General features: G+C 44.2%; 1 protein-coding gene across 4 annotated transcripts in view; it reads left to right on the forward strand.

Moving 5' to 3' along the window:
• LOC110537489 (cytospin-B) overlaps positions 1-27,904 on the forward strand; it is a 131,350-nt gene that overhangs the window by 13,590 nt on the left and 89,856 nt on the right. Inside the window, exon 1 of one of the 4 annotated variants that reach the window (XM_036937441.1) lies at positions 20,363-20,773. The exons of the other annotated variants lie outside the window; for them this stretch is intronic. Coding sequence (XP_036793336.1) covers positions 20,734-20,773 — 40 coding nt within the window. The 5' untranslated portion in view covers positions 20,363-20,733. Of the gene's footprint in view, positions 1-20,362; positions 20,774-27,904 lie in introns of those variants that run through there. 4 annotated transcript variants of the gene reach the window in all.

The raw sequence follows: 27,904 nt of genomic DNA on the forward strand, positions 1-27,904 counted from the left end.
GTTTATGGTGTCCCAGTGTGAAGTATGTTGTTGCTGCTGCGTCATAGGAAGATCCTTATTTATACAGCCTGCTGTCGTTTAGTCGCTTGCATGTCTGTCTCTGATATGTTTACTACTGTTTTTGCTTGACTGGGTGTTAATTTCAAAAGAAAACAAGTGTGTCTATTTCTGTGTGTGTGTGTGTTTGGTTTTACTATCCTTGTGGGGGTCAGAAATCCTCACAAGGATAGTAAAACAAGGAAAATTGGACAAATAAGGGGACATTTCACCGGTCCCCACAAGGAAAAAGTATATTTTAAGGTTAGGGGTTAGGGAAAATAGGATTTTGAATGGGATTTAATTGTTTGGTCCCCACAAGGATAGTAAAACAAACGTGTGTGTGTGTGTGTGTGTTGTACCTACCTTTCACGTGTTGATGTGACGGGCCAGGTAGGGCATAATTGAACTATGGGAACAATATTTAATCTCACATAGAGAGCAGTAGTAACGGCATATTTTTGTAGGCATTAACTCCGCCATTGTCATGGTTCCACCTGTCACCAGAGGGCGGCAGAGACTTCCTATTGACATTAACGACACTCAGGTGTGTCCAAACCACTCAGACATTCCTAGGTTTCCTTTTGATCACTGCTCCTGAGAACCGCCTTAACCTAGGGTACCCCTGGCTAGTGCTACATAACCCACTATTATCTAGACTGGGGTATGAACAGCCAGACTAAATGCCTAAGACCCCCACCAAGAGCCTTGCCGTGTTCCCCGGCATACATTGACGACCAAGACTTTTCCGCTCTGCCTCCCGAGGACTTCGACCTCCGGGAGGCCTTCAGTAAAGAGGCAATCCACTACCCTCCCTCCTCATCGTCCATACGATGCACCATAGAAATCCTACCCGGCGCCCCCTTCCCATGGGGAAGCAGTCATGACAATTACATCCGGGAGTTGCTGGAGGCAGGTTTCATTCGCTCCTCTTCGTCCCCAGCTGGTACAGGCTTCTTCTTTTTGGAGAAGAAGGATGGAGGTCTGCGTCCCTGCATCGATTACAGAGGGCTGAACAGGATTACGATTAAGAATCGTTACCCTCTACCCCTGATGTCCGCCGCCTTGGAGTTGGCCATGGGGCCCAATTCTTCACCAAACTGGACCTCCGCAACACTTACAATCTGGTGAGAATCAAAGAGGGAGATGAATGGCCTTTAAAACCCCGAGTGGCCACTATGAGTATTTAGTCATGCCCTTCGGATTATCGAACTCACCGGCAGTCTTCCAAGCATTAGTCAATGACACGCTTAGGGATATGTTGAATCGGTTCGTCTTTGTTTACCTTCTCCAAGACCCTTCTGGAACACATCCTACACGTCTGCCAAGTCCTGAGACGCATCCTGCAGAGTCAACTATACATCAAGATAGAGAAGTGTGAGTTCCATGTATCCCAAGTTTCTTTTCTGGGCCACATTATCTTTACTGCTAGCATCCAAATGGACCCCATAAAAGTGAGAGCGGTCATCGACTGGCCCCGTCCCGCCTCACTCAAACAAGTCCAGCAGTACCTCGGGTTTGCCAATTTTTACAGGCTTTTTATATACGCAACTTTGGTGCGGTGGCAGCGCCTCTCACGGCCCAGAAACGTTTTTGCTGGATCCCAAGGCTGACAGGGCATTCGGGAAGCTCAAGAGATGTTTCGCCTCCGGACCCATCCTCGTCCATCCTGATCCTACCCATCCCTTCGTGGAAGAGGTGGATGCCTCAGACACCGGGGCAGGGGCGTACCTTTCACAGCAGAACAAGGGGTACAAGAATCTGCACCCATGTGCCTTTCTCTCCAAGCGGATCTCGCCAGCAGAACACAATTACGATGTAGGCAACCGGGAGTTCTTGGCAGGTAAGTGGGCCCTTAAAGGGTGGAGACACTGGTTGGAGGGGGAACCTCATCCTTTCGTGATTTGGAGGACCATAAGAATTTGGTCTCCATTTAAGAAGCCAAGAGGTTAAACGCTCACCAGGTTAGGAGGGCTCTGTTCTTTAACAGGTTCAACTTCACACTAGCCTATCGCCCGGGATCCAAGAATCAGAAAGCAGATGCCTTGTCCCATCAACACGATGTCTCTAACAAGGAGAGGGACTACAAGCTCATCATCTCCAGCTTCCGCATTGTGGCCCCCGTGATATGGAGTATTGAGACCACAGTCCGACAAGCCTAGACCCGAGAACCTGACCCCGGCGGGGTCTCACTAACAGATTTTATGTTCCGTGATCAACCCGTTCCCGAGTACTACAATGGGGACACTCCTCTAAATTAGGGGTCTGGGGTTAATCGGACAGTGGAGTTCCTGAGGTTAAAATTCTGGTAACCCACATGATTGAGGATGTGAGATCCTTCGTTACGGCCTGCTCCACCTGGGCCCTGAGCAAGTCCTCACAACAGTGACCAGTTGGGTTGCTCCAACCTCTGCCAATCCCCAGCCAGCTCTGGTTCCTGAGGTTGAAATTCTGGTTACCCAACATGATTGAGGATGTGAGATCCTTCGTTACGGCCTGCTCCACCTGGACCCTGAGCAAGTCCTCACAACAGCGACCAGTTGGGTTGCTCCAACCTCTGCCAATCCCCAGCCAGCTCTGGTCCCTCCTGTCCATAGACTTTATCACAGGCTTACCCCCATCCCAAAGGGCATACCTCGATCCTTACCTAAGTTGCCCTCAGCAAATCTCATGATTACCCATGTCTTTTGACTACAGGGACTTCCCCTGGACATTGTCTCGGATCGTGGGCCCCAGTTCGTCGCACGGTATTGTAAAGCCTTCTGCTCCCTTTTGGGGGTGTCGGTAAGTCTCTCCTCGGGGTTCCACCCACAGTCGAATGAGCAAACGGGGAGGGTCAACGGGTGTGGCTGTCCACCCGTGACCTTCCCTTAAGGGTGGACTCGCGGAAGCTCACTCCACGCTACATAGGACCATTCAAGATCCTGAGTTTACTATCGCCTCCAGCTTCCCAGGTCTATGAGAGTCTGTCCATACTTCCATGTCTCCCGTCTCAAGCTGGTAAGGACCAGTCCCTTCTCCCCCCACACCTGCCCCTCCGCCCCCTTGACTTCTTGATGGTCGCCCGGCCTATACTAATCTGCTGGAGGCTCGTCGGGTCTAAGGCACCCTGCAGTACCTGGTGGACTGGGAGGGCTACGGCCCGAGGAGTGGGCGTGGGTGCCTGCCAGGAACATCCTGGATCCAGGACTTTTTCGGGACTACAACCAACTATGTGGTGGTCGCCCTGGCTCCGCAGCTGGAGCCGCTCCTAGAAGGGGGGTACGGTCATAGTTCCTCCTGTCACCAGAGGGCGGCAGAGACCGTCCTAGAAACATTAACGACACTCAGGTGTGTCCAATTTACTCATTATGATTTCCCTGTTAAAATAGGTGTGATTTCTGTTGTCCTTTGCAGAAGCCGGAATTGTTTACCATGTGTGTTCGTTTCCTGAGTGAGTTTTTGAGACTTAGTGTTTGTTGTTTTTCAAGTGTACTGTGATCCTGCGGCTACTGTTTCTCAGTAAAGTATTGTGTTTATGCTTAACCACTGATTCCTCGTCTGGTCTCTTCTCTGCACCTGGGTCCAACCTCACCACGTCACAGCCAAGGCTTGTTGGCCAAAGCCTATGGGGAAATTAATGGGAGTTTTGGAGGGTGTTTGGGTAAATCCAACAATAAGTTATATGTTAAATACAGGCTTAGGAGATTTTACATGTTTTGTTCTATGAGATAATATTCCATCAGCTAACATCACGTTTTGTGAATTTTTAAGAATTTATGTAATCAAAACAAGCACAAGCACATAAAGGCCTCATAATTCATGAAGGTCATGTTAACTGACTGATATTGTCTCCTAGAACAAAATGTATATGATCTCCTAAGGCTGTGTTAACCTCAGATCTTATATTTGGTGTTTATCCCAAAACACCATGCTTTCCCAATTAACTTACTCTATTGGAATGGCTGAACGAACCAGAGGTAACTCATTTCCAGCTTTGGACTACAAGCTGGTGAGCTCTATTGTGGAAGAACGCTGTGCTATTTCATGTGTTTGGCAGCATTGTGTGTGAATACCACAAAGTAGGGTGGAGCAGGATCTGATCACACTAGACCTACTTTAACTGGCTTTGACTGACTGAATGGCTGACTGCAGCTTGCCTGTGCTCTAGCTGTTCCTACTGTGTGTACAATACACAATGGAAGTATTCAGACCTCTTCACTTTTTCTACATTTAGTTACTTTACAGCCACATTCTAAAATGGATTAAATAACTAATTTTCCTCATCAATCTACACGCAATACCTCATAATGACAAAGCGAAAACAGGTTTTTAGAGATGTATTCGGACCCTTTGCTATGACACTCGAAATTGACCTCAGATGCATCCTGTTTCCATTGATCATCCTTGATGTTTCTACAACTTGATTGGAGTCCACCTGTTGTAAATTCAATTGATTGGACATGATTTGGAAAGGCACTCACCTGTCTATATAAGGTCCCACAGTTGACATTGCATGTCAGAGCAAGAACCATGCCATGAGGTCGAAGGAATTGTCTGTAGAGCTCTGAGACAGAAAAGTGTCGAGGCACAGATCTGGGGAAGGGCACCAAAAAATGTCTGCAGCATTGAAGAACACAGTGGCCATAAGGTCGAAGGAATTGTCCGTGGAGCTCCGAGACAGGGTTGTTTCGAGCCACAGATCTGGGGAAGGGTACCAAAAAATGTCTGCAGCATTGAAAGTCCCTTAAAACACAGTGGCCTCCATCATTCATAAATGGAAGAAGTTTGGAACCACCAAGACTCTTCCTAGAACTGTCCATCGGGCCAAACTGGGCAGTCGGGGGAGAAGGGCCTTGGTCAGGGAGGTGACCAAGAACCGAATAGTCACATTGACAGAGCTTCAGAGTTCCTCTGTGGAAGAGAACCTTCCAGAAAGACAACCATCTCTGCAGTACTCCACCAATCAGGCTTTTATGGTAGAGTGGCCAGATGGAAGCCACTCCTCAGTAAAAGGCACATGACAGCCCGCTTGAAGTTTGCCAAAAGGCACCTAAAGGACTCTCAGACCATGAGAAACAACATTGTCTGGTCTGATGAAACTAAGATTGAACTCTTTGGTCTGAATGCCAAGCGTTGCGTCTGGAGGAAACCTGTCACCATCCCTATGATGAAGCATGGTGGTGGCAGCATCATGCTGTGGTGATGTTTTTCAGCGGCAGGGAATGGGATACTAGTCAGGATCGAGGGAAAGATGAACGGAGCAAAGTACAGAGTTTCTTGATGAAAACCTGCTCCAGAGCACTCATAGGTCCACAGACGATGCAATCTCAACCACACTGCACACTGCCCTAACCCATCTGGACAAGAGGAATACCTATGTGAGAATGCTGTTCATCGACTACAGCTCGGCATTCAACACCATAGTACCCTCCAAGCTCGTCATCAAGCTCGAGACCCTGGGTCTCGACCCCGCCCTGTGCAACTGGGTACTGGACTTCCTGACGGGCCGCCCCCAGGTGGTGAGGGTAGGCAACAACATCTCCACCCCGCTGATCCTCAACACTGGGGCCCCACAAGGGTGCGTTCTGAGCCCTCTCCTGTACTCCCTGTTCACCCACGACTGCGTGGCCACGCACGCCTCCAACTCAATCATCAAGTTTGCGGACGACACAACAGTGGTAGGCTTGATTACCAACAACGACGAGACGGCCTACAGAGAGGAGGTGAGGGCCCTCGGAGTGTGGTGTCAGGAAAATAACCTCACACTCAACGTCAACAAAACTAAGGAGATGATTGTGGACTTCAGGAAACAGCAGAGGGAACACCCCCCTATCCACATCGATGGAACAGTAGTGGAGAGGGTAGTAAGTTTTAAGTTCCTCGGCATACACATCACAGACAAACTGAATTGGTCCACTCACACAGACAGCATCGTGAAGAAGGCGCAGCAGCGCCTCTTCAACCTCAGGAGGCTGAAGAAATTCGGCTTGTCACCAAAAGCACTCACAAACTTCTACAGATGCACAATCGAGAGCATCCTGGCGGGCTGTATCACCGCCTGGTACGGCAACTGCTCCGCCCACAACCGTAAGGCTCTCCAGAGGGTAGTGAGGTCTGCATAACGCATCACCGGGGGCAAACTACCTGCCCTCCAGGACACCCACACCACCCGATGTTACAGGAAGGCCATAAAGATCATCAAGGACAACAACCACCTGAGCCACTGCCTGTTCACCCCGCTATCATCCAGAAGGCGAGGTCAGTACAGGTGCATCAAAGCTGGGACCGAGAGACTGAAAAACAGCTTCTATCTCAAGGCCATCAGACTGTTAAACAGCCACCACTAACATTGAGTGGCTGCTGCCAACACACTGACTCAACTCCAGCCACTTTAATAATGGGAATTGATGGGAAATGATGTAAAATATATCACTAGCCACTTTAAACAATGCTACCTAATATAATGTTTACATACCCTACATTATTCATCTCATATGTATACGTATATACTGTACTCTAAATCATCTACTGCATCCTTATGTAATACATGTATCACTAGCCACTTTAACTATGCCACTTTGTTTACATACTCATCTCATATGTATATACTGTACTCGATACCATCTACTGTATCTTGCCTATGCTGCTCTGTACCATCACTCATCCATATATCTTTATGTACATATTCTTTATCCCCTTACACTGTGTATAAGACAGTAGTTTTGGAATTGTTAGTTAGATTACTTGTTGGTTATTACTGCATTGTCGGAACTAGAAGCACAAGCATTTCGCTACACTCGCATTAACATCTGCTAACCATGTGTATGTGACAAATAAAATTTGATTTGATTTGATTTGAAATAGGGCTTGGTCTTTTACCAAATAGGGCTATCTTCTGTATACCACCCTTACCTTGTCATCACACAACTGATTGGCTCAAACGCATTAAGAAGGAAAGAAATTCCACAAATTAATTTTTAATTTAAACATATTCCAGGTGACTACCTCGTGAAGCTAGTTGAGAGAATGTCAAGAGTGTGCAGAGCTGTCATCAGCTACTTTGAAGAATCTCAAAAAATATATTTTGATTTGTTTAACACTTTTTTGGTTATTACATGATTCCATACTGTATGTATTATTTCAAAGTGTTGATGTCTTCACTATTATTCTACAATGTGTAAAATAGTTTTTTTAAATAAACAAAAACCTTTTGAATGAGTAGGTGTGTCCAAACTTTTGACTGGGTTCTGTAGATTTGTGTATAGTAACCATATTGTTCATAGCGTATCCCTTGTAAAATCCCTCTGGGGTAGCAGACTAGCAGTGTTTGTTTATTCAAAGCCCATCCACACAGTGTTTGGGGGTTGTGTTTTGGGTAGATTGCTAATTCACATCTCTCTTTATGGCTGTTGATTAGAGGCTTAACAAATTGATTTTTAGTTTGACAAAGGGCTCCTGGGAGCTGAGTGAGACTGTGAAACCAGGCACCAAGTGTGGCGCAGAATAACTTTCTCAAGCTCTCACACAATTAAACCCAGATTGGCTTTAAATGTATCAAGAGGCTTTAATGAAAGAAGTTTGTTTTTCAAGGTTTTCACACTGCAGGATACAAATTAGATTATTATACTTTGTACCTGCATAATGATTTCATCAGGCAACTTCCTAAATCATTCCTTGCTCTTCAGCCATGTTATGGGACCAGATTTTGTAAAAACATTTTTTTTTAAATAAATTTAAAAAAACACTTGTTTGTAAAGCACTCTGCATCTCAAGGAGGAGGGCACAGAGTCCACTTATCCTTGTTTGTTTTTATTTTACCTTTATTTAACTAGGCAAGTCAGTTAAGAACAATTTAGTATTTTCAATGACAGCCTAGGAACAGTGGGTTAACTGCCTTGTTCAGGGACAGGATGACATATTGTTACCTTGTCAGCTCAGGGATTCGATCTTGCAACCTTTTGGTTACTACTCCAACGCTCTAACCACTAGGGTACTTGCTGCCCCTACTTGCCGCCCCTTGATTGCAAACTGTACCAATTTATTCCCTCAGCTAAAGATGTTGAAGTCAAAATAAGCTAAGTTGGCCTTTATATCCAATCAAAATCATAAAAGAGACAGATGGATATGTCTCCACAGGGATTTCATGTTTGAAATGTTCTATCTGCCTCCTCCACACAAGTAAGTGCAGGTAGCCTAGATGTTAGAGCGGTGGGCCAGTAACCAAAAGCTTGCTGGATTGAATCCTCAAGTTGACAAGGTAAAAATCTGTCGTTCTGCGCCCTGGTAACCCACTGTTCCCCTGGACTCTGTGGATGGCGATTAAGGCAGCCCCCGACACCTGATTGATTCAGAGGGTTTGGGTTAAATGTGGGAGACACATTTTTTTGTTTTGTTTTTTTTCACCTTAATTTAACCAGGTAGGCCAGTTGAGAACAAGTTCTCATTTACAACTGTGACCTGGCCAATATAAAGCAAAGCAGTGCGACAAAAACAACAACATAGAGTTACACATGGGATAAACAAACGTACAGTCAATAACACAATAGAAAACTCTATGTACAGTGTGTGCAGATGTAGTAAGATTAGGTAGGTAAGGCAATAAATAGGTCATAGTGGCAAAATAATTACAATTTAGCATTAACACTGGAGTGATTGATGTGCAGATGATGATGTGCAAGTAGAGATACTGGGGTGCAAAAGAGCAAATCAAATATATAACAATTTTGGGATGAGGTAGTTGGGTGGGCTATTTACAGATGGGCTGTGTACAGGTGCAGTGATCGGTAAGCTGCTCTGACAGCTGATGCTTAAAGTGAGTGAGGGAGATACAAGCTTCAGTGATTTTTGCAATTCGTTCCAGTCATTGGCAGCAGAGAACTGGAAGGAAAGGCAGCCAACGTAAGTGTTGGCTTTGGGGATGACCAGTGAAATAGATCTGCCCGAGCGTGTGCTATGGGTGGGTGTTGCTATGGTAACCAGTGAGCTGAGATAAGGCGGGGCTTTACCTAGAAAATACTTATAGATGACCTGGAGCCAGTGGGTTTGGCGACGAATATGTAGTGTGGGCCAGCCAACGAGAGCATACAGGTCGCAGTGGTGGGTAGTATATGGGGCTTTGGAGACAAAACGGACGGCACTGTGATAGACTACATCTAATTTGCTGAGTAGAGTGTTGGAGGCTATTTTGTAAATAACATCGCCGAAGTTAAGGATCGGTAGTATAGTCAGTTTTACGAGGCTACAGTTGAAGTTGGAAGTTTACATACACCTTAGCCAAATACATTTAAACTCAGTTTTTCACAATTCCTGACATTTAATCCTAGTAAAAAGTCCCTGTCTAAGGTCAGTTAGGATAACCACTTTATTTTAAGAATGTGAAATGTCAGAATAATAGTAGAGAGAATTATTTATTTCAGCTTGTATTTCTTTCATCACATTCCCAGTGGGTCAGGAGTTTACATACACTCAATTAGTATTTGGTAGCATTGCCTTTAAATTGTTTAATTTGGGTCAAACATTTCGGGTAGCTTTCCACAAGATTCCCACAATAAGCTGGGTGAATTTTGGCCCATTCCTCCTGAGAAAGCTGGTGTAACAGAGTCAGGTTTGTTGGCCTCCTTGCTCGAACACACTTTTTCAGTTCTGCCCACAAATGTTCTATAGGATTGAGGTCAGGGCTTTGTGATGGCCACTCCAATAACTTGACTTTGTTGTCTTTAAGCCATTTTGCCACAACTTTGGAAGTATGCTTGGGGTCATTGTTCATTTGGAAGACCCATTTGCGACCAAGCTTTAACTTCCTGACTGATGTATCTAAGATTTATCGATGGTGACAGTGTTTCCTAGCCTCAGTGCAGTGGGCAGCTGGGATGAGGTGCTCTTATTCTCCATGGACTTTACAGTGTCCCAAAACTTTTTGGAATTAGTGCTACAGGATGCAAATTTCTGTTTGAAAAAGCTAACCTTTTACTTTCCTAATTGACTGTGTATATTGGTTCCTGACTTCCCTGAAAAGTTGCATATCGCGGGGACTATTCGATGCTAATGCAGTACGCCTCAGGATGTTTTTGTGCTGGTCAAGGGCAGTCTAGTCTGGAGTGAACCAAGGGTTATATCTGTTCTTAGTTCTACATTTTTTTAATATGGCATGCCTATTTAAGATGGTGAGGAATCCACGTTTAAAGAACAACCAGGCATCCTCTACTGAAGGGATGAAGTCAATATCCTTCCAGGATACCTGGGCCAGGTCAATTAGAAAGGCCTGCTCGCTGAAGTGTTTTAGGGAACATTTGACAGTGATGAGGGGTGGTCGTTTGACCGCAAACCCATTACGGATGAAGGCAATGAGGCACTGATCGCTGAGATCATGGTTGAAGACAGCAGAGGTGTATTTAGAGGGCAAGTTGGTTAGGATGATATCTATGAGGGTTCCCATGTTTACGGATTTAGGGTTGTACTTGGTAGGTTCCTTGATAATTTGTGTGAGATTGAGGGCATCTAGCTTAGATTGTAGGACGGCCGGGGTGTTAAGCATATCCCAGTTTAGGTCACCTAACTGTACGAACTCTGAAGATAGATGGGCAATCAATTCACATATGGTGTCCAGGGCACAGCTGCGGGCTGAAGGGGGTCTATAACAAGCGGCAACAGTGAGAGACTTATTTCTGGAGAAAAAACATTTTTTTTAAAAGAAGCTCAAACTGTTTAGGCACAGACCTGGATAGTATGACAGAACTCTGCAGGCTATCTCTGCAGTAGATTGCAACTCCGCCCCCTTTGGCAGTTCTATCTTGACTGAAAAGACGGCTAGGATATCAGGGTTGGCGGAATGTGCTAAAGCAGTGAATAAAACAAACTTAGAGAGGAGGCTTCTGATGTTAACATACATGAAACCAAGGCTTTTACGGTTACAGAAGTCAACAAATTAGAGCGCCTGGAGAATAGGTGTAGTACTGGGGGCTACAGGGCCTGGGTTAACCTCTACATCACCAGAGGAGCAGAGGAGGAGTAGGATAAGGGTACGGCTAAAGGCTATAAGAACTGGTCGTCAGTTCAGAGAAGAAAAGGAGCAGATTTCTGGGCGTGGTAGAATAGATTCAGGGTATAACACACAGACAAGGGTATGGTAGGATGTGAGTACAGTGGAGATAAACCTAGGCATTGAGTGACGATGAGATTGCATCTCTGGAGGCACCAGGTGAGGTCTCCACTTGTGTGGGGGGTGGGACTAAAGAGCTTTCTAAGGCATGTAGAATGGGACTGGCGGCTCTGAAGTGAAATATAACAATAAGAACTAACCAGTTGAAGGCATTCAGTTGTACAACTGACTAGGTATCCCCCTGTCCCATGTTGAAATAGATGAACATGACTGTCAGTGGACAGACCAGACAGGTCTGTAGAGCTGCTGCTGATCAGCCAGTGTAAAATCCCATTCAGCATGATCATGTAATGGAAGTGTGTTAGTCTAGTCAACAACGCATACATACTGGGTGGACTGTTGAGACCTATATAATGGTTAAGACATAATGATGGTTTTTGAAAGGTCTGAGATGAGATATCGGCTTGTGGTCCGAGGTCTTTAAATGATATTTTAACGTCTTTGTGTTGTGAGATGATATTCTAAGTGAAATGTCTGTGGCTTATCTTGATGTATTGATGCTGATAGCAGGGGCAATGCTTTACTTCAGAGTGTAATGAAATTTGCTGTAGCTTTTGAGATTTGTACGATTTGTACCATGCTGTCAGTCATGATTAAAGATGGTTCTGCTCTATTGATTTATGTCTACATATGATTTACTTGGTGTACTTTATCCTCTCACCACCTTGCTCTGTGGTAAGTATTTTGTACCAAAGCCTGTTTTTATTGCTGGATTATGTGTGTAACTGTCAATGTGGCTTCATCCTCCAGTATGTCAAGAGGCTTGTCTCATGTCAGTTGTCAGCATTGTTGTGTTAGAACTGTAAAATCTAATCAGCTCCTCTTCATCAGGTCCTCTTCATTATTTCATTGTGTTACTTTTTATTTTATTTTTTACTTTCGTTTATTTAGTAAATATTTTCTTAACTCTATTTCTTGAACTGCATTGTTGGTTAATGGCTTGTAAGTAGGTATTTTTCACCTGTTGTATTCGGTGCATGTGACAAATACAATTTGATTTTAAATGGCTTGTGATGATAGGCAATCTGGACTAACAGGGCTTTGATGGATGGATTTCATTACCAAGCATTGTTCAGACAGGTCAGACATTACACAATTCAAAATCTGCTTTAATTTGTGATGTTTGATGTTGGTTTGGGTGTTTTTTCCAAATAACATATTGAAAATGTTATTAAAATGTTTCACTTGTTCTAATACAGTGGGGCAAAAAAGTATTTAGTCAGCCACCAATTGTGTAAGTTCTCCCACTTAAAAAGATGAGAGAGGCCTGTAATTTTCATCATAGGTACACTTCAACTATGACAGACAAAATGAGAAAAAAAATCCAGAAAATCACATTGTAGGATTTTTAATGAATTTATTTGCAAATTATGGTGGAAAATAAGTATTTGGTCAATAACCAAAGTTTATCGCAATACTTTGTTATATACCCTTTGTTGGCAATGACAGAGGTCAAACGTTTTCTGTAAGTCTTCACAAGGTTTTCACACACTGTTGCTGGTATTTTGGCCCATTCCTCCATGCAGATCTCCTCTAGAGCAGTGATGTTTTGGGGCTGTTGCTGGGCAACACGGACTTTCAACTCCCTCCAAAGATTGTCTATGGGGTTGAGATCTGGAGACTGGCTAGGCCACTCCAGGACCTTGAAATGCTTCTTACGAAGCCACTCCTTCATTGCCCGGGCGGTGTGTTTGGGATCATTATCATGCTGAAAGACCCAGCCACGTTTCATCTTCAATGCCCTTGCTGATGGAAGGAGGTTTTCACTCAAAATCTCACGATACATGGCCCCATTCATTCTTTCCTTTACACGGATCAGTCATCCTGGTCCCTTTGCAGAAAAACAGCCCCAAAGCATGATGTTTCCCATGCTTCACAGTAGGTATGGTGTTCTTTGGATGTAACTCAGCATTCTTTGTCCTCCAAACACGACGAGTTGAGTTTTTACCAAAAAGTTATATTTTGGTTTCATCTGACCATATGACATTCTCCCAATCTTCTTCTGGATCATCCAAATGCTCTCTAGCAAACTTCAGACGGGCCTGGACATGTACTGGCTTAAGCAGGGGGATACGTCTGGCACTGCAGGATTTAAGTCCCTGGCGGCGTAGTGTGTTACTGATGGTAGGCTTTGTTACTTTGGTCCCGGCTCTCTGCAGGTCAGTCACTAGGTCCCCCGTGTTGTTCTGGGATTTTTTCTCACCGTTCTTGTGATCATTTTGACTCCAGGGAGTGAGATCTTGCGTGGAGCCCCAGATCGAGGGAGATTATCAGTGGTCTTGTATGTCTTCCATTTTCTAATAATTGCTCCCACAGTTGATTTCTTCAAACCAAGCTGCTTACCTATTGCAGATTCAGTCTTCCCAGCCTGGTGCAGGCCTACAATTTTGTTTCTGGTGTCCTTTGACAGCTCTTTGGTCTTGGCCATAGTGGAGTTTGGAGTGTGACTGTTTGAGGTTGTTGACCGGTGTCTTTTATACTGATAACAAGTTCAAACAGGTGCCATTAATACTGGTAACGAGTGGAGGACAGAGAAGCTTCTTAAAGAAGAAGTTACAGGTCTGTGAGAGCCAGAAATCTTGCTTGTTTGTAGGTGACCAAATACTTATTTTCCACCATAATTTGCAAATAAATTCATTAAAAATCATACAATGTGATTTTCTGGATTTTTTTTTCTCATTTTGTCTATCATAGTTGAAGTGTACCTATGATGACAATTACAGGCCTCTCATCTTTTTAAGTGGGAGAACTTGCACAATTGGTGGCTGACTAAATACTTTTTTTGCCCCACTGTATCTAGTTTGTGTTTGAGCATGTGGCAGCATCATTTCTCAAATGCCTCAGTTTAAAAGTAGGGAATGCATCAAAAAATGTACTTGATGTCTCTGCTTATTTAGTAAATGTATGTCATTTTGTTGCGATCATCAAGACAGTGTTCCCTAGAGACCGTGACTCCACTTCCTGGTGTCCCTATCTGTCTGCTCCTGAGACCCAGCCAGAGCCTGTTTCAAATACCACAGCACTTAAAGGGCAAATCTGGCACTGTTAACATGTGTGTTGTTTTTATGAAGTATTTAGTAGTGTCCTACACAGTTTTAGGGTAATTTTATGATTTCATGTCTATTGACTGTTTAGTGATGAGCAAAGTGATCCCTGAGCAAAGTGATGATCCCTGAGATGACTTATTAAATGAATTATGAACAGTCGTTTTTTGCTATCTATATAGCCTGTTTTCTATATATATTTTTCTGTTGCTCAGGTTTTCTTCGTCTAATAACATCTATAAATATTTTAAATAGACGCATAAGAACCTATGGAATGATATTTATAGTCAGCTTACTCCAATATTTTTATGTTGTTCAAGGCTCAAACTCCCATGATTCAGTTTGGCAAAACCACTCCCACCATCACTTTTCCAAGTTGCGGATGCAGCCATTGCGCGCTTTCCAAATAGCCTATACTTTCATACTTTTTGTTAGTTCCAATAGGCCTATGGTGTTTTTGGATGGATGGTTTCTTGGGCAGTTGCTTAGGCTGTATTTTGATTTTTGAAGATTTTATTTCAGATGCAGCTAGCATTGCTGTTACCATCAAAGATATTGCAGGCTTCAATCATGATAAACTAGGATTCCGTAGTGATTTGCCTGTAAATTTCATAATGAATGTTGTTCTTACAGGCCTAGCGTTACATGTTGTTTGGACTGTTTTTTAAAGACAGTTGCAAATACTATTATTTCAGATATAGCAGTCGAGCTAGATAGCATGCTAGCTAACCAGCATCACACACCGTAATTTATGGTTAACGTCTATTTAAAAAATATATATAAATGTTTAGTGTAATGCATTTGATTGGTGACAATAGCTAGGTTTCCATCTAATTGGCGACAGATTCGCATGCAAATATTCCTGCATTTTCAACTCTACCAATAGTTTTGTCACAAATTGTTGCGTTATATGGTCTTGGCATGTGCGCTCAACCATTGCAAATGGGTAGGCTAGTCTACATAGAGATTATTATGGATAATATTTTTATTTGTCAAACATCGATCATCATATCACCAGAATACGACCCTCGATATTTATAGGAAAGGAACATCAAGATCACCGTGCAGTTTCACCATCCTGTGAAGTTCATAATGTATTTATCCGTAGCCTTATAAACTGAATGGTTTCCTGAGTCGTAGTGAGAGGACCACACACCATATCATAGTGTGAACCAAAACTTCCTGTTTCCATCACAGCTGGCGTTTACTTGCATAAACGTATGATTACAACCCATAGTAATGTGAAATGAACTCATGACATAAGCTTCATGTTAACTTGCTAGCCAACTAAGTTAACTGCAGGCTAACGTTATTATACCTCAGAGAGGCTTAATGGCGGAGCATTGCACCATGGGAATAGTAGTATACTGTAGTCCAGGGAAATGAAAAGCTTAAATGCAGTATGACTTAAAATGCTACAACATCAACGTGTATCATATCTTACAGTAGTGCATATATACTAATAGCACAATAACTGGTTATTAAGTGGTAGAATTGTCGAGAGAGAGAGAGACGTCAGACAAGGGGTCACAGCCACGTCCAGATGACTTATTTAAGCACTTCATCAATATTTAAATGAAGCCTTCCTTCACTGTGAGAGTAGGGAATCCCTAGTGGAGCACCAGAAGGAGAGGAGGAGATAAAGAGAAGCAGTTTTTACTCTATAAATAGCAGCTTTATCATCAGCCCTAATGGGGTGAAGTGATGTGTACTACTAGCTACTTCATGGATGGGTCCTTCCTTTACCGCAGACCTGTTCTGATTTAGACACTGCTGTGCTTACATTGAATGGATGCAGAGGCCTGTGGGCAGTTTGAACTTTTAAGGTCTTGTAGTGTGTCACTGTTCAAAGGGACAGTTGTACTCAAGCCTTTTCCAGTGTCAGTGTCTTGGCTTAAAGAGACACTAGATATTTGAAATTGCCTCTGTGGATCAATATCAGTTAAGCCAAAACAAATATCTCTGCTGTATTAATAGCAAGAATACAAGTCCGCAGCTGTAACTGGTGGCTTGACAGTGTTCATACTGACCATCTAAAGGGCAAAGAAGATCCCATTGTGATGAGTGATTCAGCCCAGACCCTCAGGCTGAAGGCCCTCTGGGCCTGTCTGAAACACACTGTGTACCGGTCATTAGGAGGTCAATATGAATCATCAGATCCAACTAAGGTTATGAGGCCTTCACACCTGCTGCCTCGTTTACTGCACACTGTCCACTTCCATTTCATTAAGAACCCACTGAGAGATGTTTCACTTGCTGTAAACATCATCCACATACTGACTAGCTAGCATAGTTGACTAGCTGTTATAATTGGGCACCCACTCAACAACATATCTTTGTCTCATTAATAGATTAATGAGTGCTGTTATAGTTTCAAGTTTCGCTGTATCTATGAGGCGAAGGCCTGTCAGGCATGTCATATTTCTCCCTTCATGGTGTAGTTAAGCCCAGCCTGTCTCTCAGCCAGATGAATACTGCAGCCTCTGTCAGTGACTGATGGGGAACAGGCACCCACAGGTTTCTCACCATGTGTTGCCTCTCCAGAAGTATTATAATATGTACTTCATTCATCAGCCCAGAAACCTTATCATTTAGACATTACCACAAGTCATTGTGACTGGTTTGAGAAACCTAATAAGGGGTTCTGGTCTGTCCTCATGCCTAGCGAGCGAGCGAGGCTTCCCTGAGTGTGTGATGAATGATGTGAGTTATCCCTCGGCCTGACTGACTGTCACAGTGAAGGATGGAGAGGAAGAGGACGAGGGGAGGAGAGGGTTGCAGAGCAGCTGGTGGACGTGCCCAGACACCAGACTGGAGCTGCGTCTGAACTGGTTCCCTATTCCCCATATAGTGCACTATTTTGGATCAGGGCCCTGGTAAAAAAGAAAAGTAGCGCATTATATAATAAATAGGGTGCCATTTTGGACACACTCTGGGACCCTGGAGGCCTGTGGAGAGGCCTGGAACATGTGGCCCTGAGGGGGCATTGTATGTCTTTGTCGCCCACCTCAGACTGGGGCACAGTCACTCTCTCTATCCCCTTCTCATCGCTGTCATATGAATTAATCAAACGTGCCTCAATACCACTGGGACTCCTCAGTTCTCTCTAGCCTCCATAAGCATTCTACCATGACAGACACACACACACACACACTCAGAACAGACTCAGAGCGGTGGTAATGATGCTGGTCATGAGAAATCACGACTCCACACCCACTCAATATATTCGGGTGGGGCTTTAAAAGAGAAGGATTAACGTGCAAACAGTCTATTTAGGCAAAATATTTAGATATTTCTCATCTGACATAAGGTTTGTACACAAACACACCTGTTGTTGGTCTGTTTACTGAACTACATACAACATGCATCCATGTCATGAGAAGACTGTGTCCCAAGAAACCCCCAAAGACCCTGTGTTGGTTTACCTGGTGTGGTTCTGCAGTGATTGACTCAGACAGAAGGAGAAAGGATCATTGGAGAACACTAGAGAAGGAGGAGGAAGAGGCAACACAGCAGCATCTCTGAGTTTAAAAAGTCTATGCCCATAATTCGATTTTTTCAAATATTGCAGCAGATATCAGAGACTTGTAAAGGAAAGAGAGAAATTAACACACACACACACATAGTGATAGAGAGGGAGACACACTTAAAGATGGAAAGATAGAGGTTCCCTTCAAGCCGGGTCACTCAATAAGGGACCAATCCAACCGGAGATGACACATCAGTTCACTCCCAACTTCATTTCTCCTACTGTGGCTTTTACCATCATTAATATTTCAGACACATACATTGTGAATGAGAATGAACCCACTGCCCCTCCCTCTCCTCACACAACCCTCCCTCCGTTTTCAGACACACCCCTCCTGCAGGGAGAATGGCGCCCCCCAGTAATGCAGAGTCCTGCTATGAAAACACTGCTAGTGTGTGTGTGCACATGCATGTTTGTGTGAGAGAATGTGTGTTTAGAGTTTGCCAAAAGGGTTGGAACCACAATTATTTTCTAGTCGTTCTGACCAGCAAAATAAAGTTCTAAACCAGTTTGTTTGATTGTTCCTTTTTTTTGCAGAGCGGCACCAGAATGAAAATAAAAACATGTCTTACCTTTTTGTTGTTAATAAATTCAATGTGAAACGTGATAACTATAGTCTCCTTAACTAGCATTGAAAAGGTCTTCTCTGAATCACGCTTGTCATTTTAATAGATTACTAGACCATGCTTTTCATGGGGAGAGGCAGTTCGCCTACACAACCACACACCAGGGTTTCCATTAGCCGGAAGGGCTAATTGCTGGCTTTTGGGCAATAAAAAAAAAGAAAAGATCGGCTTTCTATCAAAGGCTTTCTATCATGCTGTGTTGATTATAATAGGCTGCTTATATTTTCCCTATAAACAATGGCTTCTTACTTTTGATATTAAACTTAACCTTTATTTATCTAGGCAAGTCAGTTAGGAACAAATTCTTATTTACAATGACGGCCTACACTGGCCAAACCCAGACGACGCTGAGCCAATTGTGCGCCACCCTGTGGGACTCCCAACCACGGCCGGTTGTGATACAGCCTGGATTCAAACAAAGGTGTCTGTAGTGACGCCTCTTGCACTGAGATGCAGTGCCTTAGTATGATACACCACTCGGGAGCACATAAAGAATTGCATGTCAGTGTTGAAGCATGCTTCTCTTCCTTCAAATACACTACCGTTCAAAAGTTTGGGGTCACTTAGAAATGTCCTTGTTTTTTTTAAAGAAAAGCAACATTTTTGTCCATTGAAATAACATCAAATTGATCAGAAATATAGTGTAGACATTTTTTATGTTATAAATGACTATTGTAGCTGGAAACGGCAGATTTTTTTATGGAATATCTACATAGTCGTACAGAGGACCATTATCAGCAACCATCACTCCTGTGTTCCAATGGCACGTTGTGTTAGCTAATCCAAGTTTATAATTTTAAAAGGCTAATTGATCATTAGAAAACTATTTTGCAATTATGTTAGCACAGCTGAAAACTGTTGTTCTGATTAAACAAGCAATTAAACTGGCCTTCTTTAGACTAGCTGAGTATCTGGAGTTTCAGCATTTGTGGATTAGATTACAGGCTCAAAATGGCCAGAAACAAATAATTTTCTTCTGAAACTTGTCAGTCTAAACTTGTTCTGAGAAATGAAGGCTATTCTATGTGAGACATTTCCAAGAAACTGAATATCTCGTTCAACGCTGTGTACTACTCCCTTCACAGAACAGCGTGAACTGGTTCTAAACAGAATAGAAAGAGGAGTGGGAGGCCCCGGTGCACAACTGAGCAAAGGGACAAGTACATTAGATTGTCTAGTTTGAGAAACAGACGCCTCACAAGTCCTCAACTGGCAGCTTCATTAAATAGTACTCGCAAAACACCAGTCTCAAGGTCACAGTGAAGAGGCGATTGATGCATTTAGTGCTCTAATCTCTGACAACTGAACCGTGAGGTGAACAATTATTGTTTTAGGAAAGTAATTTTTTTAAAATAAATTGCCGATAAAGTTTTGCATATGCTACACATCGAAACACAAGAAATGGTGTTTTGTAATTTGTTATAGGCTATTTAAGGATATATAAATGTGGCTCATTTGGCCAACATCCCTCGTTTATTGATGGCGCTGGCTGTGCCAGGTTGGATCTGAATGCATATGGATGTCCCATGTAACCAGTTCCCATGCTTTTAAAATTAAGGTTCTGTTGTGGAACTTTTCCTCAGATGTTCAATTCTGTTCCCTAAACCGGTTCCAACCCCTGGTTTGCCAGAGCTCCAGTTAGTTTGTGATCTTGCTCTCTGTTGGACAGATGAAGTCAGGAGAGTTCACATGAAAGGGAAGAGAAGAGAGAGCTCTGATGTCAGCCTCTGCCAACAAGACAAATCATCCTTTTCCTCCCCCTCTTTCCTTCCTCTCTTCCTCCTCCATCAGTCTCTCTCTTTCATCATACTGTACAGGGATATTTACTTTGTCGAGGCACAATACACTGTGTTAAAAGCAGCAGTCATGTATGCTCTGTTGTGAGAGTGAAAAACAGCTCTTCAAGTCTGTGAGACTGAGGGAAGGAGGAGGAGGGCCGGTCTGTGTGCGTGTGTGTAGCCGTGGAAGCCACTCCCCCTTTGTGCTGATTCCAGCCGTCACTGGGCTAATGAAGCCCACACGGCTCTGCCTGCCAGCCAGTGTGTCACTGCAATGTCACCAGTCTGAATGACACATACACACATACACGTACACACAATCAAGCAGCGGGACAGCCTGCCTCCACTCACTCTGCCTCAGGAAGAGCTGGAGAGAAGAGCGAGAGAGAGAGAGAGAGAAAGGAAGGAGGGAATATTATTTTTGTCTCCTGTATGTTTTTGTATCTCTACCGGTGTATCGGACTTAGACATTGCTACATACTGTTAGATAGAGAGCTTCTCTGAGCAGAGCCGGCCTCCCCCGCTGCCGGGGTTCTTGGATTAGTCCGTCCCGGTGGGGAGAGCTGCCGACCGGACCAGCATGGGGAACCAGGCGGGAAGACTGGAGGAGTCCGAGTCAGGTCTGCTACCTTACCATACCGTACTTAATCGTGTGCCAGCTTAGCACTGTTTACTCACCACTCCAACAGCAATACTCATTCACTTCATCAGCCTATCTTCCCCCCCCCCCCCCCCTCCTCTCTCTCTCTCTCTCTCTCTCTCTATCTAGTCTCTCCCCCGCCACCCTGTCTCTCTGACTCTGTGCTCTGTTGATGTGGGAGGCCAACAAAGCCATGCGTTGCCAAATAACCTAGTTATGAATCTGATCTCAGTCCGTGTCAGAAAATCCCATTTAAAAGATTCATTGTCAGACATATGGAGCTGTACCTAGACTTAGTGCCAGTGGCCCTGAACGTTGCCTGAAGCTGCATACGTGAGTGTACTTGATGGTTTGTACTGTAGGTTTACTCTGCCCTTCTCTTATTGCTCAAATGCTTCAAAGAAGGATATTAATTGACTTGTAGCGTGTTAGTTTGCATGTGTGTGTGTGCATGTCTTGTGTATATTTGTGTATGTGTGATTGGTTTACGGTGAAAAGTGCTGAGTGTGTTTTATCTTCCAGCAGCTTCCTCTCTGTCAGAGGCAGGGAATCAGCCAGAGGAGATGGTATCGCTGTCCCATGTACTCTCTCTCTCTCTCTCTCTCTCTCTCTCTCTCTCTCTCTCTCTCTCTCTCTCTCTCTCTCTCTCTCTCTCTCTCTCTCTCTCTCTCTCTCTCTCTCTCTCTCTCTAGACTGCTTAACACATTTCCATTTCAAAGTCTCTTTTAACTTCATTCAGCAGCCTTTAACTTCACATTAGTCAGTCTCATTCTCATCTCTATTTTCTCTCTCATCAACAAATGGGCCTTTCAGGTTGTTTCTTACCTCTGTCCTATCCACGAACAGCATATCTGCATTGTCAGCTCCCGTCTGTGGGCTCAGTGGCTCCTAGTGTAAAGTAACTGATACAGAGGTGTGTGTGTGTGCCATTCATCTTTGTGTGTGTTTGTAGGAGTGTGTGTGGGAGCACCTCCGTATGTAGCCAGATCTCTTTCCAACCCAAAAGGGCCTGTTCAGTGTTCTAGTGTGGGCAGCTAGTAAAGTCTCTGTGTCGCTGTAGCCAAGCAGCCAATAGAGAAAAGCCAAGCAGCCAGTGAGGCCACAGCCCACACTACACAGTGTAGCGGTTATCAGCTAGTGAGTGTTAAGTCGTGTCATTTCAGAGCGGTAGTGTGTGTGGTGTGAGATAGCACGGCAGGCTCTGATTCAGAAGGCTTCAGTACGGAGCTGCTGCATGCCAGCAGGAGAGATTAGACTCTTGGTTCCTGTCACACAAATTTCTCTACTCGACTGCTCGCGAATAGGACACTCATAACATATTGTTATTACTGTAGCTCTAAATTGGCCCCATTTAGGGTGAAGAACACTTCAGACATGACTCGTCTGTACTGAACACACACTCACAGTGAGATGAGGTGTCCTAATGTCACCTTCTCAGGGTGACTTGTCCTCTAGAACAGCTGGAAATAAACCCATCATCCCCGTGGCGTGATCCAGCTATGCTGTCACTTCCTGCTGTCTGCCTGACACAGTGTGTTTGTGTGACTGCACGTGCATGTGTTCCAGTTCATATGAAGCTAAACATCTGTCATCTGTCAAGTATTTTGATTACATTCGGTACACACACACACACACAGTCTGTTCGATCCCAGAAAGCCCCGTATTATAATTTGATGAGCTCTACTATAATGTTAATCAATCATGCTATTATTATTCTCATACCTCCACTGCCCCATCCAATCAAACAAGCCTCCACATAGTTAATGAGAATTGATCATGAAATGGGCAGATTTTTCTTCATGTACTGTAGCCTAATCTCTTGATGTATAGAAAGAAGTCTGCAGAGGAGAGGATAAATCGATCCATGAGAGAGGGACACAGAGGATTTTAATCCATTTCTCATCAGGCCTGCTTCCTATACTGGTGTTTACTAACACCTAGGATAATGCAGTCCACATTAACACGATTGCTCCCAAATAAAGGCCTAGCAATAATCCTTATGATGTTTGCTCCTTGTGAGTATATTCTAGGCCTCGTTAATGCAAAATAATTTTGTGTAAAAAGGGCATTATAAATACATTTAATTGATTGATGTTTTAGCCTCAATTTGGCAGGTAGACTGTGAGAGCCTCTGACTGGCCAGCTGTGGTATGTCTCAGATAGTATCTGGTAGAGTAGAATAACACAGCTGTTATGTGTAAGGTACGGAAGCAGACGTCGGAAAAGGAGGGAGCTCTGATTAACACTGTCTGTGATTAACACTGTCTGTTATCTCTGAGTGGAAGGATGAGATGGTTTTAAGTCATCTGGCCAGTACAGTCTGCGATAGTAGCGATACTGCTGTTTGTTTCTAAACCGCTACCAGTGTGGTTCACTGTCTTGTTTTTGCATGTTTATAGTTGATTATCTTGTCTGTATGCTGCACAAAATACTTTCCTTATTAGAAGATAAAAATAACCTTTTCTAAAATTATATAACCACCACCCTTCTTCTGACTGGGCTAGTCAGTTGTCCAGCGCTCTATTACACACTGGAAGTGTGGCCCAGTGCCCACACTCAGCAGATACTGTGATGATGACCTTATCAGTTAAATATTATGGCTGAACAGAACAGTGGGCCTATTTTCAGATCTGATTCCATGCAGTCCAGAGCTGTCTGGAAGCAGAATAAAAAACACGGCCCGTGGCGACTGGCAAGATGTTTGTCCAGTGAGGTGAGAGGGGGAGTCAGAGAGAGAGAGGGGAGAGAGAAAGAGAGAGGGAGGGCGAGACAGAGATACAGGGAGGGTTGGAACATTCATCATGCTCAAAAAAGGAAAGTGAGCTTTCACGGTCCTGTGGGATCCTCGCCCATGCAGCATAGCCGGGATGTTTGGAGGTAGTGGTAGTGCAGGAAAAGCTGCTAAAATGTTGAGAAAGCAGAGAAGCGTTTGATAGTACCAGGGTGTTTTTATGTGATACCAATGCAGTAATAACAGTGGTCACTGGAACAACATGACTGTTTGTAGTCTTTGCTCACTCTTGAGCATCAGAAGTGTCAGTGAAGGAGAGCGATAGGATAGGATAGTCTACTACACACGGTGCTGGACAGGCCCACAGGAAAAGATTCCTCAACCAAAACAACACTACATAACCAAGCTAATCAGACTGTGATAACACAGACTTTTGTTTCTCAGGAATTGCAGTGTCTACAGAGAAAGTACATTTTTCATTGTTCTGATAAATGTCTGTTCCTGATCTGACACTTTCACATTAGTAGACTTATCACATTTACTGTAGTATGATCTTCAGTCATGTCACACCCTGACCTTAGAGACCCGTTTTATTTCTCTATTTGGTTAGGTCAGGGTGTGATGTGGGGAGGAGGGCATTCTATGTTTTCTGTTTCTGTATAGTTCTCAATCAGGGACAGCTGTCTATCATTGTCTCTGATTGGAAATCATACTTAGGCAGCCTGTTTTGCCACCTAAGTGGTGGGTAGTTGTCTGTGTTAGTGGCCTGTATAGCCCTAGTCAGCTTCACGTTTGTTTTTGGTGTTTCTTGTTTTGTTGGCGACATTCTTAATAAACGATAATGTACGCTCACCACGCTGCACCTTGGTCCGGTCATTTCCCTGACGACGTTCGTGACAGAACTACCCACCACCAAAGGACCAAGCAGCTTGGCCTGGAGGAGCAGGGATCCTGGGCCCGGGAGAAGAGGGAGTGGAGGACCTCATGGACATGGGAAGAGGTTATGGCAGGGGATAAGTCCCTGCCATAAAAACAGGCGGAAACAGCAAGGGAGGAACGGCGGCGATACCAGGAGTTACGGCAACGAGGCAAGCACGAGAGGCAGCTCCAAAAATGTTTGGGGGGGGCACACGGGGAGTTTGGCAGAGTCAGGGTTCAGACCTGAGCCAACTCCTCATGCTTACAGTAGGGAGCGTGGTACTGGTCAGGCACCGTGTTATGCGGTGGAGCGCACGGTGTCTCCAGTGCGTGTTCACAGCCCGGTGCGCTACATTCCAGCTCCCCGCATCGGCCGGGCTAGAGTGGGCATCCAGCCAGGACGGATGGTGCCGGCTCAGCGCATCTGGCCGCCAGTGCGTCTCTACCGCCCAGGATATCCTGCGCCGGCTCTGTGCACTGTGTCTCCGGTGCATCTGCACAGCCCAGTGCGTCTTGTGCCAGCGCCCCATTTGCCGGGCGAAAATAACCATCCAGCCAGGACGGGTTGTGCCAGCTCTACGCTCGAGACTACGCTCGCCCCTCCACGGCCCAGAGTATCCGGTGCCTACTCCAAGAACCAAGCCTCCAGTATGTCTCCCCAGCCTGGTGGGTGCTGTGCCTGCTCCCAGAACCAGACCTACTGTATGTCTCCCCAGCCTGGTAAGCCCTGTGGTAGCTCCACGCACCAGGCTGCCCATACGTCTCCTCACTCCGGTGATGATCCATGGCACGAAACCTCCAGTGATGATCCATGGCCCGAAGCCTCCAGTGATGATCCATGGCCCAAAGCCTCCAGTGATGATCCATGGCCTGAAGCCATGACAAGTCATAATACGGTGTGTGTTTAAACATGTGTGTGTGTTGGTGGGGTGGTATGCAAGCCGTGTACACGTGCCTGTGTCTGTGCACCTGTGCCAGTTGAGGCAGGAAACAGAGTGAGTTTCTGCTGAGAGAGGGAGAGAAAGAGTGTAACGTAGAGTTCAGTTTATGCAAAGCGATTACCTGCAGATGGGTGGCAACGTGCTGGTGAGTTCTCAGGCGAGGACTATCTGTGCCTCCCCATCAGCAAATTTCACACACCACACCTCCCTGACAGCTGGGCTGCTTTCATACATGCAAGGCAATCAAGTCATTGTCTCTCACATTCTTCATGTCACTGCAAGGGATGCATCTTATTATGACATTTAGCCTATTGTACTGTCTGTACTGTCTGACTCACCCAGACTATTATAGGCCTGCCCTTTTCACACTATCGTGTCGAACCCAACCGTACAATGCTGGCTTGTAGTAACCATAGCAACTTTGGTAGATGTGTAATCAGTCCAGCGCAGCACAAAAGAGTCAGAGCCACACTGAGATCCCAACACATCTCCCAGTGGTTTAATTCCCAGCATTTCTTCTTCAGAACATTCAAGATAAGCCTCTCGTACATAGATAAGACGCTCTCTCATGTTGACATCGATAACTGTCTGTGAGAAACAGGACGTTCCTCTTGACATCGATATCGCTCTGCTGCTGAAATCGTAGTGATATTGTCTAGATCCACTGCACCTGGCAAATACTCTTCAAGAGTTATCTGGGCAGAGTCAGACCATGACACGATGAGCATTAGCAAAACACACCAAAGAATGTGCAAAGAAAGACGAGGAATCTGCAGCATCAGCTCTATTTTGTTGCATAGAGATTCTTATTGGAGACAGACCAACATTAGGATTCAGGAAACAGACCAAGAAGAGGAGTCTCAGTGAGTTGCTCTTCCCAGAGTACAGTAGCTAGAATCAGGTTAAAATACTTTTAAGAATCATTTAAATTTTTGATATGTGTTTGATTGACCCTCTGGTTTAATGGACCAATAAAAAGGGAAAAGGGATACTTAGTCAGTTGCACAACTGACTGCAATCAACCGGAATGTTTCTTCTTCATTTAACCCAACCCCTCTGGATCATCAGACTGTTAAACAGCCACCACTAACATTGAGTGGCTGCTGCCGCCAACACACTGACACTGACTCAACTCCAGCCACTTTAATAATGGGAATTGATGGGAAATGATGTAAATATATCACTAGCCACTTTAAACAATGCTACCTTATATAATGTTACTTACCCTACATTATTCATCTCATATGCATACGTATATACTGTACTCTATATCATCGACTGTATCCTTATGTAATACATGTATCACTAGCCACTTTAACTATGCCACTTTGTTTACATACTCATCTCATATGTATATACTGTACTCGATACCATCTACTGTATCTTGCCTATGCTGCTCTGTACCATCACTCATTCATATATCCTTATGTACATATTCTTTATCCCCTTACACTGTGTACAAGACAGTAGTTTTGGAATTGTTAGTTAGATTACTTGTTATTACTGCATTGTCGGAACTAGAAGCACAAGCATTTCGCTACACTCGCATTAACATCTGCTAACCATGTGTATGTGACAAATAAAATTTGATTTGATTTGATCAGAGATGTGCGGGGTTTGCTTTAATCGACATCATCGGCGACCGGGGAGCAGTTGTTGTTGATGATTAACTGCCTTGATCAAGGGCAGAACGGCAGATTTTTCTACCTTGTTGGCTCGAGGATTCGAACCAGCGACCTTTCGGTTACTGGCCCAACACTCTTAACCGCTAGGCTGCAAACCCCACCCATCTGGCACAAATGGTTTAAAAAATATATAAAACTATAAAACAGAAATAAAGATTGTAAAATAATATTTGAACCCAGGTCTGGAAGTAGCAATAATGAGGCTTTCCTGGTTCTCACCCAGTGGAGGCTCCTCAGAGGAGGAAGGGGAGGACCATCCTCCTCAGTGAATTTCATAAAAAATGACAATTGTAAAACATTTAAAAAGTTAGCCTTTTTAGATAAAACTATACTAAATATATCACGTCACCAAATAATTGATTAAAATACACTATAGAAAATCACTATCTACAGTAGCCTCAACAGCACCCTGTAGGGTAGCAACATGGCGTAGCCGGAGGATAGCTAGCTTCCGTCCTTCTCTGGGTACATTGACTTCAATACAAATCCTAGGAGGCTCATGGTTCTCACCCCGTTCCATAGACTTACACAGTAATTATGACAAATTCCGGAGGACGTCCTCCAGCCTATCAGAGCTCTTTCAGCATGAACTTACATGTTGTCTACCCAATTAAGGATCAGAGAATGATCTAGTACTGAAAGCATAAGCTACAGCTAGCACTGCAGTGTATAACATGTGGTGAGTAGTTGACTCAGAGAGAAAGACAATAGTTTAACAGTTTTTAATAAATTAATTTCTTCCAAAATGAAGGAGAAGCAAGAGAGAAATAGAGATGATGATTGTAGCGGGTTTACTAACGTATTAGTTCTATTAGCTATGTTACTTTACCTAATAT

Source organism: Oncorhynchus mykiss, chromosome 12 (assembly GCF_013265735.2).
Source record: "Oncorhynchus mykiss isolate Arlee chromosome 12, USDA_OmykA_1.1, whole genome shotgun sequence".
Classification (NCBI taxonomy): domain Eukaryota; kingdom Metazoa; phylum Chordata; class Actinopteri; order Salmoniformes; family Salmonidae; genus Oncorhynchus; species Oncorhynchus mykiss.